The sequence below is a fragment of the Schistocerca nitens genome, chromosome 9 (assembly GCF_023898315.1).
Source record: "Schistocerca nitens isolate TAMUIC-IGC-003100 chromosome 9, iqSchNite1.1, whole genome shotgun sequence".
Lineage (NCBI taxonomy): Eukaryota > Metazoa > Arthropoda > Insecta > Orthoptera > Acrididae > Schistocerca > Schistocerca nitens.
Genome location: NC_064622.1, coordinates 137,762,770 through 137,776,187, shown reverse-complemented (window position 1 = coordinate 137,776,187; position 13,418 = coordinate 137,762,770). Strand labels below are relative to the sequence as shown.

General features: G+C 38.9%; 1 protein-coding gene across 1 annotated transcript in view; it reads right to left on the bottom strand.

Annotated features, from left to right (window-relative positions):
• The window catches only part of LOC126203095 (lachesin-like), a 140,833-nt gene that overhangs the window by 54,700 nt on the left and 72,715 nt on the right, over positions 1–13,418 (bottom strand). The window contains exons 3-4 of the mRNA XM_049937338.1: positions 12,923–13,179; positions 2,636–2,899 (exon numbers count right to left, since the gene is read on the bottom strand). Of these exons, the coding sequence (XP_049793295.1) occupies positions 2,636–2,899; positions 12,923–13,179 (521 nt within the window). The remainder of the gene's footprint in view (positions 1–2,635; positions 2,900–12,922; positions 13,180–13,418) is intronic.

Sequence of the window (13,418 nt, the reverse complement as noted above, 5' to 3'; positions counted from 1 at the left end):
CCTTGGGTAACAGAAGATATATTGAATTCAATTGATGAAAGGAGAAAATATAAAAATGCAGTAAATGAAGCAGGCAAAAGTGAATACAAACATCTCAAAAATGAGATCGACAGAAAATGCAAAATGGCTAAGCAGGCATGGCTAGAGGACAAATGTAAGGATGTAGAGGCTTGTCTCACTAGGGGTAAGATAGATACTGCCTACAGGAAAATTAAAGAGACCTTTGGAGAGAAGAGAACCACTTGTATGAATATCAAGAGCTCAGATGGCAACCCAGTTCTAAGCAAAGAAGGGAAGGCAGAAAGGTGGAAGGAGTATATAGAGGGTTTATACAAGGGCGATGTACTTGAGGACAATATTATGGAAATGGAAGAGGATGTAGATGAAGACGAAATGGGAGATAAGATACTGTGTGAAGAGTTTGACAGAGCACTGAAAGACCTGAGTCGAAACAAGGCCCCGGGAGTAGACAACATTCCATTAGAACTACTGATGGCCTTGGGAGAGCCAGTCATGACAAAACTCTACCATCTGGTGAGCAACATGTATGAGACAGGCGAAATACCCACAGACTTCAAGAAGAATATAATAATTCCAATACCAAAGAAAGCAGGTGTTGACAGATGTGAAAATTATCGAACTATCAGTTTAATAAGTCACAGCTGCAAAATACGAGGGCCGTTCAGAAAGTAACCTCCGGTTGATTTAAAAAAATACACCAAGTTAAATAAAAATATTTTAATATATACATCTTACAGCTACATCTTTGCACTATTTTTCTACATAGTCTCCATAGCGATTGAGGCACTTATTGTATCTCTTCACAAGCTTTGAAATTCCTTCTGCATAAAAATCACCCGCTTGTGCCTGGAGCCAGCCTGTGACCGCATCTTTGAGCTCTTCGTCGTCATCAAACCGCTGTGACCCGAGCCATTTCTTCAAATGCATGAAGAGGTGATAATCACTTGGCGCCAGGTCTGGGCTGTAAGGTGGATGGTTGATAACGTCCCACTTGAAGGACTCAAGAAGGGCCGTTGTTCTGCGAGCAGAGTGAGGACGGGCGTTATCGTGCAAAAAAACGATACCGGAAGTCAGCATACCACGGCGTTTGTTCTGTATAGCCCGTCGTAACTTTTTTATTGTTTCACAGTACACGTCTTGATTAATGGTCGTACCACATTCCATGAATTCAACCAACAACACCCCTTTGGCATCCCAAAACACCGTTGCCATCAGTTTTCTGGCAGAAAAATCTTGCGAGGCTTTTCTTGGTTTGGTATACGAATTTGAATGTGCCCACATCTTTGATTGTTCTTTTGTCTCAGGGTTCACGTACTTAATCCAGGTTTCATCACCGGTCACGATTCTGTTTAAGAATGGGGTAAAATACAGGGAGCGAAAGGCTATTTACAATTTGTAAAGAAACCAGATGGCAGTTATAAGAGTCGAGGGGCATGAAAGGGAAGCAGTGGTTGGGAAAGGAGTGAGACAGGCTTGTAGCCTCTCCCCGATGTTATTCAATCTGTATATTGAGCAAGCAGTAAAGGAAACAAAAGAAAAATTCGGAGTAGGTATTAAAATTCATGGAGAAGAAGTAAAAACTTTGAGGTTCGCCTATGACATTGTAATTCTGTCAGAGACAGCAAAGGACTTGGAAGAGCAGTTGAACGGAATGGACAGTGTCTTGAAAGGATGGTATAAGATGAACATCAACAAAAGCAAAACGAGGATAATGGAATGTAGTCAAATTAAATCGTGTGATGCTGAGGGGATTAGATTAGGAAATGAGACACTTAAAGTAGTAAAGGAGTTTTGCTATTTAGGGAGTAAAATAACTGATGATGGTCGAAATAGAGAGGATATAAAATGTAGACTGGCAATGGCAAGGAAAGCGTTTCTGAAGAAGAGAAATTTGTTAACATCGAGTATAGATTTAAGTGTCAGGAAGTCGTTTCTGAAAGTATTTGTATGGAGTGTAGCCATGTATGGAAGTGAAACATGGACGATAACCAGTTTGGACAAGAAGAGAATAGAAGCTTTCGAAATGTGGTGCTACAGAAGAATGCTGAAGATAAGGTGGGTAGATCATGTAACTAATGAGGAGGTATTGAATAGGATTGGGGAGAAGAGAAGTTTGTGGCACAACTTGACTAGAAGAAGGGATCGGTTGGTAGGACATGTTTTGAGGCATCAAGGGGTCACAAATTTAGCATTGGAGGGCAGCGTGGAGGGTAAAAATCATAGAGGGAGACCAAGAGATCAATACGCTAAGCAGATTCAGAAGGATGTAGGTTGCAATAGGTACTGGGAGATGAAGAAGCTTGCACAGGATAGAGTAGCATGGAGAGCTGCATCAAACCAGTCTCAGGACTGAAGACCACAACAACAACATGGGCTTGTCTTACCTTATGCCTTACAGTGGGTAATAACACCTGCTTACATGCTGCATTATCTGTAGAGTAATTCAATGACAGAGGAAAGTAAGAGAGAGAGAGAGAGAGGAGAGAGTTTATTTACAACATTTTCTCAGTTGTTGCAGTTAACATTACTTCCTAAACTGAATTAGTTATTTCTCTACCTTTTAAATACTATTGCTTATGATATAAAATTTTTTGTTATACTGTTATCTACTTACATGTATTTGTTGTTACTTTGTAAGGCAGTGCCATTTCTAATCCAGTAAACACTAGGATCTGGTGAACCATCCACAGTACATTCTATGTCAGCATCATACTGGAGAGCTTGTCCTACTCTCTGCCTGGCCACATTAACTATGGGGGCAAATTCAATATTCAGTTCAACACTACGCCTTGCTGCCTTTCCCACTCCATTATCAGCCACACAATAATAATCTCCTCGATCCTCCTTTCTGACTGTGGGTATTTGTAGTATTTTGCTCCTGTAAACATTAACAGGCTATTGATTGGCTCAATGAGTCCTTAAGATATTTGAGTTCACATTCAGTTAAGGGCACTTGCAAATAAATGTTAAGGATTGTTCACTTATTGTAACCAAATGAAATGTTAATATCGGACATAATGATGGAAAACTAATGTGTAAAAAAATGATGGTATTTAGAACTATTTGCTGCTGCTGTTGTTGTCGTCTTCAGTCTGAAGATTGGTTTGATGCAGTTCTCTGTGCTAATCAGTCTTGCAGAAGCCTCTTTAGCTCTGAATAACTATTGCAGATGACATCCATTTGAACCTGTCTGTTGTATTCATCCTTTGGTCTCCCAGTAGAGTTTTTAACCCCTCCCCCCTACCCCTATGCACACACTCCCCTCTAATGCCAAATTGACACTTCATCGATGCCTTAGAACATGTCCTAGCAATGAAACCTCTCTTTTATTCAAGTTGTGCCATAAATTTCTGTTCCCTTCAATCTAATGCAGTACCTCCAAATTAGTTACCTGATCTTCTCATCTAATCTTCAGCTTCAGCTTCCTACTACAGCACTACATTTCAAAAGCTTCTATTCTCTTCTCCCACTACAACACCACATTTCATAAGCTCCTATTCTCTTGTCTGAATTGCTTATCACCCCCATTTCAATTCTTTACACGCCAGATGAATATCTTGAGGATAGATTTCCTAACAGTAAAATTGTATTCAATGGTAACAAATTCCTCTTCTTCATAAATGCTTTCCTTGTTGTAGCCCTGTCATTTTGTAATCTCTCTATTTTAGCCATCATTAGCTATTTTGTTGCCCATATAGCAATACTCATCTACTGTTTTTGGTGTCTCAATTTCTAATCCAATCCCTTCAGCATCACTGGCTTAATTTGACTAATTCCATTACTTTTGTTTTGCTGTTGCTGATGACCATATTGTAACCTCTTTTCAAGACATTATTCATTCTGTTCAACTGCTCCACCAAGCCCTTTGATGTGTCTGACAGAATTGTAATGTCACTGACAAAACACAAATTTTTCATTGCTTCTTGCTTTATTTTAATTTCTTCTCCAAATTTTTCTTTGGTTTGCTGCAGTACTTGCTGAAAGTATCGACCGATTAACATTGGGGATAGGCTACAGGTTTATTTCACTCCTTTCTCAACTACTGCTCCCATTCATACCCTTCACTCTTGGTTTCTATGCTAGCTACATACAGCCCTTCACTCCCTGTGTTTTATCTCTGCTACTTCGGTATTTCAGCGAACATTGTCAAAAACTTTTTCTAAGTCTACAATTCTGTAAATGTAGACTTGTCTTACTTTAACCAATCTTCTAAGACAAGAATGCATTGCCTGTTCCTATGTTTCTCTGGAAACCAAAGTGACCTCCTCCAGATTTTCATTCTTCCGTAAATAACTTGCATTGGCATGGCTTTTTAAACTGATAGCTCTCTAATATAAGAGGCATTCAAAAAGAAACCACTCGGAGGCATAATCACAGAAACCAGTAGCTGTATGTTAGAAGTATTGACCCTGGCTGTTGAGACACTTGTCCCACTGTGACACAAGGCGGTGAATGGCTGCCTCATAAAATGTCCAGGACTGCAATGTTAACCAGTTCCGCACATACAGCTGGACATTGTCGTCTGAGGTGAATCGTTTGCCCCTCAGAGTCTTTTTAAGGGGACCAAAAATGGCGTAACCACAGGAAGAGATGTCCAGACAGTATGGAGTGTGACCGAGAACCTCCCATTTGAATTTCTGCAGGAGTTCTGTGACTGTATTGGCAGTATGAGGCTTTTCATTGTCCTGGGTGAGATTGCCCGGTCATTTCGATTTGATCGCTTGGTGAGGGTGGTCAAGGTTTGCAGGTAACACTGGGCATTCACTATTGCCCCATGCTGCAGGAAGTGAATCAGAAGGGGGCCATCTTGGTCAAAGAACGTCAGTATAACCTGTCCTGCACTCGTGTGGACGACGACGTCCAGCTGTACGTGCAGAACTGGTTAACATGCAGCCCCGGGAATTTTGTGAGACAGTCATTCACTGCCTTGTGTCACAGTGGGACAAGTGCCTCAACAACCATGGTCAATACTTCTAACATACTGGTGCAGGTTTCTGTAATTATGCCTCTGGCTCATTTCTTTTTGAACGCCCCTTATATTTAAATCTGCCAGTGCTTTCTTCATTTGGAAATGGAATTAATACATTCATTTTTAAGTCTGAGAGTTTCCACTGCCTCATATATATTGCTCATCAGCTGGAATAGTTTCATTGTGGCTGGCTCTCCCAAGGTTCTCACTAATTCTGAGGGAATGTCATCTACTCCAGGGGCATTTTCAGTGCTCTGTTGAATTCTTCTCACAGTATCATCTCTTCTGTCTCATCTTCATTTATTTTCCTTTCTATAATATTGCTGTCAATTTCATTTCCCTTGTAGAGCCCCTGTATATATTTTTCCACCTTCCAGCTTTCCTTTCTTTGCTTGCTGGATTGCCATCTGACCCCTTGGTACTCATCCAGTTGCTTCTCTCTTCTCCAAATGTCACTTTAATCTTTGTATAGGTGGCATCTATCCTTTCTCTTAGTTACACATTCTTCTATAGCACTGAATTTGACCTCTTGCCACTCCTGCTTTGCCATTTTGCATTTTATACCAATTTCATTTAGAGCTATAGTAATTGTGGAACAGTATAACAAAAATCACAAATCATCACTGGTCATCGCCTAGAACTTGGAACTAATTAAACCTAACTAACCTAAGGACATCACACACATCCATGCTCGAGACAGGATTCGAACCTACGACCGTAGCGGTCGCTCGGCTCCAGACTGTAGCGCCTAGAACCGCACGGCCACTCTGGCCGGCCATTGTTAAGTCTTCAGTAGTTAAGGTTTTCAGTCATTACTGATTTGTATGTTCTCTTCTGTTAATAGTGATCTATAAAAATGCAAACAAGCAAACAAATATTTACTGCCGATGCAGTTCAGACTTTTCAGATTTATTTCAATGGCTTTGAAAAAGTGATCAAGAATAGAAGGTTCACTAATTTCTGCAGAATTATTTTTAAATTGTGGCACTGGACTTCTCATTCCAAAAATATACACTGTCTGGCAAGAAAAAGTGAAGCACCCAAAAGACATGGTCGAATATCAATGAAACTTCGTACGAAAATGAAAATGCCATCAGATCATATGCAAACGACTGGAGCTGAAATTCTCTGTGACAGATGGAATGGCCATCAAAGTGAATTAGTGTTGGTTGTGTTTGGGTTGTTACCATACCCACTGAGGTTTATAAGGGGCATGAACAGCATCAGATGTTGAGTGATCACTGTGAAGGACATAAAGAAACTGCATACACTTGTAAGACATAATTATCAGTATCTTGTTGAATTTGGAAGGGACCTCATTTTAGGTTTCCATTTGGCTGGCTGGTTGAATCATGCTATTTCTAGATTTGTGAGGTATTTGTACGTGACAGTGGCCTGATGTTATACTGCAAGGGAATGTGAGATCAGGCATAATTAGCACCAAGATTCCGGTAGATTACGTCTGACCACCACAAGGGAGGATCGCTATATAACGCACCAATCACGCTGCAGCTCTTTCACATCTGTGCAACTGCCAGTGTAGAAGTACTGGAGCTCCAGCAATGTTCTCTGTCATCCCACACCACTGGTCAGAGATTAGTAACAACCAGAGCAGGGAATTACTATCCCACGCATAGGCCGCTGTCAACACCACAACACAAACAGTTGCATTCCAGATGGTTCCATGACCAGGAAGGATGGCCTGCTGATGAATGGTATGTATTGTGTTCAATGAAGAATTATGGTTCTGAACTATTCTGGATGACAAATGTCAGCAAGTTTGGGGACAACCTTGGGAGAGAGGTCTCGTTCATCTAATGGTTTGTAGAGGCAGCGCAGTGTTACTTCTGGTGTTACGGCATTGGGACCCATCAAGTATGACTAAAGGTCATGACTGAGGGAACCCTGATGGCACATTGTTACATCACAGATATCCTGCATCCCCATATGTTACCTCACAAGCAACAGTATAGTTGTGGCAATTTTCAACAGGACAGTGCTCGTCCACACACATGGCACATGTCTATATGAACTGTCTGTATGATATTGAGGCACTTCAATGGCCAGCAAGATGCCCAGATCTGTCCCCAATAGAATATGTGTGGGGCTAGTTTCGATGTCAACTCCACATCTGTGCCAGTGTCCAGGATATCAAGGACCATTTACAACAGTTGAGGACTAACTTGCCTCAAGAGAGGATACAACAGCTTTATGATGCCCTTTCCAACCAAATCGTTGCAACAATCCATGTCAGATGGGCTACAGAGGCATACTGATAAGCAGACTCATACTGCCAAGTTCTTTGAAAATTTGACTTGATTTTGTAATCACTGAAATAACTTTACATACTTTCTCTGTCTATGAAGTTCTTTTCATTTGCTCCTCCTCTTAAGGGTGTTCTGCTATTTTTCATCAGACACTTATGGGATTAAATAATTTAACCAACGTAGTTTGGGACAAATTTCTGACTGAGGAGAAGTCAAGTATGGTGTTCCCCATGGCCCAATCTTAGGTCCATTATTGTTACTCGATCTTGCATCTAATATACAACAAGTAGAATTAGTTCTTTTTGCAGATGACACTAGTACTGTAATCAATCCTTGTGTACATACAGAAATGGAAGAAACGGTAAGCAAAGTTCTTGAAAGTACAGGGTGGCGCAGATGGATCGGGTGGTTTTAAAATACTTGTCAAACTGTCAATTGTAAAGGTATTGGATTGAAATAAAGTGCAAAACGTGTAGTTACAATGGAAGTTTATTAACAAAAAAATAGTAATGTTAGTTTTTAAAAATTACATCCATCAAATGCCCTCCTTCTCGAGCGACGCATTCTTGGAGTCGGTCCTTAACGTTCCGCATTGCCCGCTCAAGCACATCACCAGGAATTGATGTGATTTCGGTGTGAATTGCTGCCTTCAACTCCTGAATGGTCCGGGGTTTGTTCATGTAGACCCTTGCTTTTAAATAGCTCCATAAGAAAAAGTCACATACCGTGAGGTCCGGCGAGCGAGGGGGCCAATGGACATCTCCATTACGGGAAATCAAACGGCCAGGGAACAGAGCGCGTACAGCTTGCATTGATATCCTAGCGGTATGTGCAGTTGCCCCGTCTTGTTGGAACCACATATTGCCCATGTCGTAATTGTTCTCTTCAAGTTGTGGGAGAAGAAAATCTTCAATCATGTTCACATAACGCTGCGAATTAACAGTAACCGCCTGCTCCCTTTCATTTTCAAAAAAGTAAGGACCAATTATCCCTACCTTAGAAACCCCACACCAAACCGTCACTTTGTCACTATGGAGAGGCCGTTGGTGTAGATCTCTTGGGTTAGTGTCGGCCCAGTAACGGCAATTTTGCTTGTTTACGTATCCGTTAATGTGAAAGTGAGCCTCGTCAGACATCATGATAATCAGGTTTACATCTTCCAATAACTCCAACATCTGTTGGCTAAACTGAAGCCTTTGAAGATGGTCTGTTGGGAGAATCTTCTGTACCAACAGGATTTTATAGGGGTGGAATTTCAGTTCTTCGTTAAGAATCCTTTGAAGGCTCCGACGTGACATTCCAAGAGCTTGAGCACGACGTCTCGTTGATCGACGTGGGCTCGCAGTGACATCGCGTCTCACACGCTCCACGTTCTCAGGCGTTGTTATTGTTGGCGGTCTATGCGTCCATTTTGGATCACATGAACCAGTAGTGCGGAAATTATGCACCCAACTCAATATCGTATCTCGCTTAGGAACATTACCGCGAGGTGGGATGTTGAAACGCCGGCGAAAGGCACGCGTCACAGCAACAATTGACTCGTTATTGCGTATGAACTCTTCCACTGCGAAAACACGATGCTCAACGGATCACGTAGCCATCGCGACTGACTGCCAGCCTGCAACTGAAACTTCCCGTCCCCCCCCACCACAGGACGAAGTCGCCGAACACCTGGCTCCCCCCCTCCAGACGTACAGTCCACTTCAAAACCACCCGATCCATCTGCGCCACCCTGTATTATTGTCTGGTTTTCTGCAAATGGTGTCACCCTCAATTTTAAAAAGGCACAACACATTCAATTCTGTACATTTTGGTGTACCACACCAATGATAAGTGTCAACATGGTGAGGAAATAACAAACAGGGTTGAAACCTCAAAATTCTTAGGTGTCCATGTTGAAGAGAATTTAAACTGGAAAAACTATATTTTTAACTCATAAAAAACTTAGTTCAGTGACATTTGGACTTAGAATCATTGGAAATCTTAGAGAGACACATATTATTAAGTTGATTATTCTGAATGTTTTCATTCAGTAATTTCATGTGGCTGCATATTTTTAATAATGTTATGTGGAATAATGTTCTGGGATAACTTATCTTTAAGAAAGAAAGTCTTCAAAAAGGTCAAACACATTCTGTAAGAATAATGTGTTGTGCACCCCCAAAATTGTCTTGTAGACACCTGTTTAAGTAGTTGGGCCTTCTGACTATTGCTTCAAAGAATAGTTATTCTCTCATGAAGCTTGTTGTAAATAATCCACTACAGTTTAAAAGGAACCATTATATACACACTTACAATGCCAGAAGGAAAAATCACATCTATTACACTACATTAAGATTGTCTTTAGCACAAAACAGGGTCCACAATTCTACATGTAAAATTTTTGATTACTTACCCAGTGATGTAAAATGTTTGGCAGGCAGCAATGTAAAATTTAAAAACAAACTAAAAACGTTCCTTCCTGACAGATTATTCTATTCTGTAAACAAATTTGTATTATTGTGATGTGTAAAAGCTTGAGATCTACTTCTAATCCATAGAAGAAATTCTATTATTTTAATGTGTAAAAGGTGGTGGGTAGGAATTACTGACAACTGTACATTAAAAAAAAGCTTGAGAACTCCTATTCCATAGAAGAATTTCTATTATTTAATATTTAAGAGGTGGTGGGCAGGAATTACTAACCCATACCTGTACATTAAAAAAAGGAGTGATATTTACACTTTATTTATTTAGTCCTTCAAATCCTACATGTATAGAATATATACAAGGATATTGGACATGGTTAGGTCTTTACAAGATAAAATACAATTTGTATTGCTTTCCTAAGGACTAGATATTGAAGTAATTTAGCAAAGAATCATAAATACAAGAAACATTAGAGGCAGCATACAAAGTAGAATATTTATAATGCATATTTATTTTTGTTGTTTGGTTTCTAGGTACTCTGTCAGACTTTAAAAGCAATGATCAAATAATATGCCTTTAGTTCAGCCTTAAAACTACTGAGTTTACTTAGTGATTTCATATGGTTAGGCAGATTATTGTAAATCTTTATCCCAGTATGTAGTGTGCCTTTTTGGCACAATGATGTTCTTACCTGTTTTAAATGAAGGTCAGGATTTTTTTCTTGTATTGTATGCATGTATATCTTCATTTTTTGACAAGATATCTGGGTGTCTATCAATAAATTGTTTGATGAAAACTGATGTTTCGTAGAGAAAAATGCAAGGAAGAGGAAGAACTGACAGTTTTTTGACTATGGGTCTGCATGATTTCATGTTGTTCAGCCCTTCAATAATTCTTAATATTCTCTTTTGCATCCTGAAAAGTTTAATATTTGTTGTTGCATTGTCCCAGAAGATTATGCCATATTTAATTGCACATAGGAGTAGAATACATTTAACAGACTGGCTTTGCAGCAACAAGTTTTTAAGATCCTTATCATATAGCAGGTTTTGCTTAGTTTTCTTTGCAACTATTCAATGTGTACCTCCTATTTTGTGTTGTTCTGGGGCCACAGTCCCAGAAATTGTGTGCTGTCAGCACTTTCAAGAACTCTGTCCCTAAGTTCTATTTGTATGTTTGGGTGGTGTCTTCCTTTTAGATTATCGAAGTTCAGTGCTACTGTCTTTTCTTTGTTCATAATTAGCTTGTTATAGCTGAACCACTGTTCTACACTATTCATTGTTTGGATAGCTTCTTTTAGTTTTTCTTCTGTGTTAAACTAATAAGGAAGCTTGTATCATCAGCAAATTGGAGGGTAGTTTGGCAATACTTGTTGTACATAAGATCATTGACATAGAGGAGAAACAGAATGGGTCCTAATACTGATCCTTGAGGAACACCATATTTCACATTTTCACTTCCTGAATAGTAATAGCTGATTTTGTTATGGTCAGTATATTGCACTTCAACCACCTGTTTGCAACCACATAAGTATGTCCTGAGCCACTCATTGGATATACCTCTAATTCCTAACTGGTCAAGCTTCTGCAGTAGGGCATTATGGTTAATGATGTCAAAAGCTTTGGATAAATCAAGACATACGCTGGTCACAAACTCACTTGCATCCAGTTTAGTATAGATTTCATTAAGAAATTCAAATATTGCACTTTCAGTTGAATAGCCTTTCCTGAAGCCATGCTGTGAGGGAGAGAGAATTTTATTTTTATTTAGGAAATCAGGCAATCTCTTATAAAAAAAAATTTCTTAAAGTTTTGAAAATACAGGCAGTAGGGCTATTGGTCTCTGATTTGAAACACATTCTGGATTTCCTTTTTTGAGCAGTGATTTCAGTTTTCCAGAAGGTTCCTGATGCCAGTGAGCTGTTGCACAAGTGTTTAAAGGGTTCAGCTACGGCAAGACAGCTTTTTTTAATAATTGCATCTGGTATTCCATCAATTCCACATGAGTACCCTGTTTTTAAGGTTTTTATAACTCATAAAATTTCTTAAGTATTTGTGGGTGAAAGGAACAATGATATAGACACATTTCTCACACTGTTGGATGATGGAGGTGATATTTTGTTGTGTTCCAGTCCACTCACCAACCGTTCACTTACGTTTGCAAAATTTTTGTTGAAGGTCCCTGCAATTTTTGTTGGGCAAGAAATCATTTGTCCGTCATAACATAAGTTTATATTTTTATATTGCTTAGTTTCACTTGTTGTTGGATTTTTTATAACTTCTCATATAGCTTTAGATTTTTTTTTTTTTAATTTTCAATCTATTTGTTATTTGCCATTGTTTTAGCTTTCCTTACAATGGTTTTGAGGATCCTCTTGTAATTCTTCAGGTACAAATGAAATTCGTGAGGCATGTGCTGTGTCTTTGCTATATTGTGGAATCTTCTTTTCTCTGCACAAGAGATTCTAATACCTGTTGTAATCCATTTGTTCTTTTTGAAGTTAGGTTGACGTTTTTGTTTTTTTAATGGAAATGCAGCTTCAAAGTATGACATGAAGATTTCCATGAATTTCTCAAACTTTTTGTTAGTATTTTCACAAGTATACACTTCATACCAGGTTTCTTCACTTAGTCTCTGTATAAAAACTTAATTAATTTGTGATGTGAATGTAAAATGGCTCATTCCACATCATTATCATTTAGCGTCCAAAATGTTCCAAGGAAAATCATACTAACTAACTTAAAGAAGAGTTTAAAGGAACCCAATGGATATCTTCAGTATTTTTTCCCAGATAATTTAAATTTATCATAATCTATCATAGGTTCTTTAAAAAAAGCTGAGAAATGGGAGTAAACTATATTTCTATGAGAGGCAGTCATAAAGGCAGCCATAAAGGTTTAATTATCACCTTAAAAAAACACAAAATCAAGCAATGGAAAGTCCAGGTTGGAATATTGACCATATTATAAAAAGGATAGATAGCTACTCACCATAAAAATGACATGTTCAGTTCCAGATAGGCACAATGAAAAGATTGTTACACATTTGAGCTTTTGGCCAGACTTTTTCAGAAAGAAAAATACATGTATATTCACACAAGCAAGCACAGATCTCACACACATGACCACAATCTCCAGCTGCTCTGCTCTCCTCTTTCAGGTGACACAGAAAAATTTTCATCAGACACGCATTTATTTATTGTTACTATTATTCTCCCATAATCTAATCCAAGTTACCCAATAGTAATTATAATTACCTGTAAATTGTAGCACCTGATGGAAGAGGTATGTTGTTCTCTCGGCGCCAAGAAACTTGCGGTGGAGGATAGCCAGTGGCAAAACATTCCAGTGTAACTGACTGACCTTCCCTTAAGGTCAGTGTGCTTGTTGAATTGTTTAAGATCACAGGTGGTTTGCGTATTTGTAGTTTCACTTCTCTGGTAATTCTTTCATTTTGACTAATTACCACTTGGCACTGATAATGTCCTTCATCTGTATCATGAATATCTCTTATCTAAAATTACCAGGATAACATTAAAAGCATTACCAGTTTGCATAAACAAAGAGCAAAAACATATTAATAATTTAGATGCATTCATTCAACCAGAATATTCCATAGATCCCATTATTCAGTATTTCCAGTTACTATGAGGGTCAACCAGAAATTAAGTTTCTTTATTTTTTTATAACAAAAAAATAGTCACCTGAAAAAATTATTAGCAACAGCTACACCAATATTTGAGCTATTTTTTG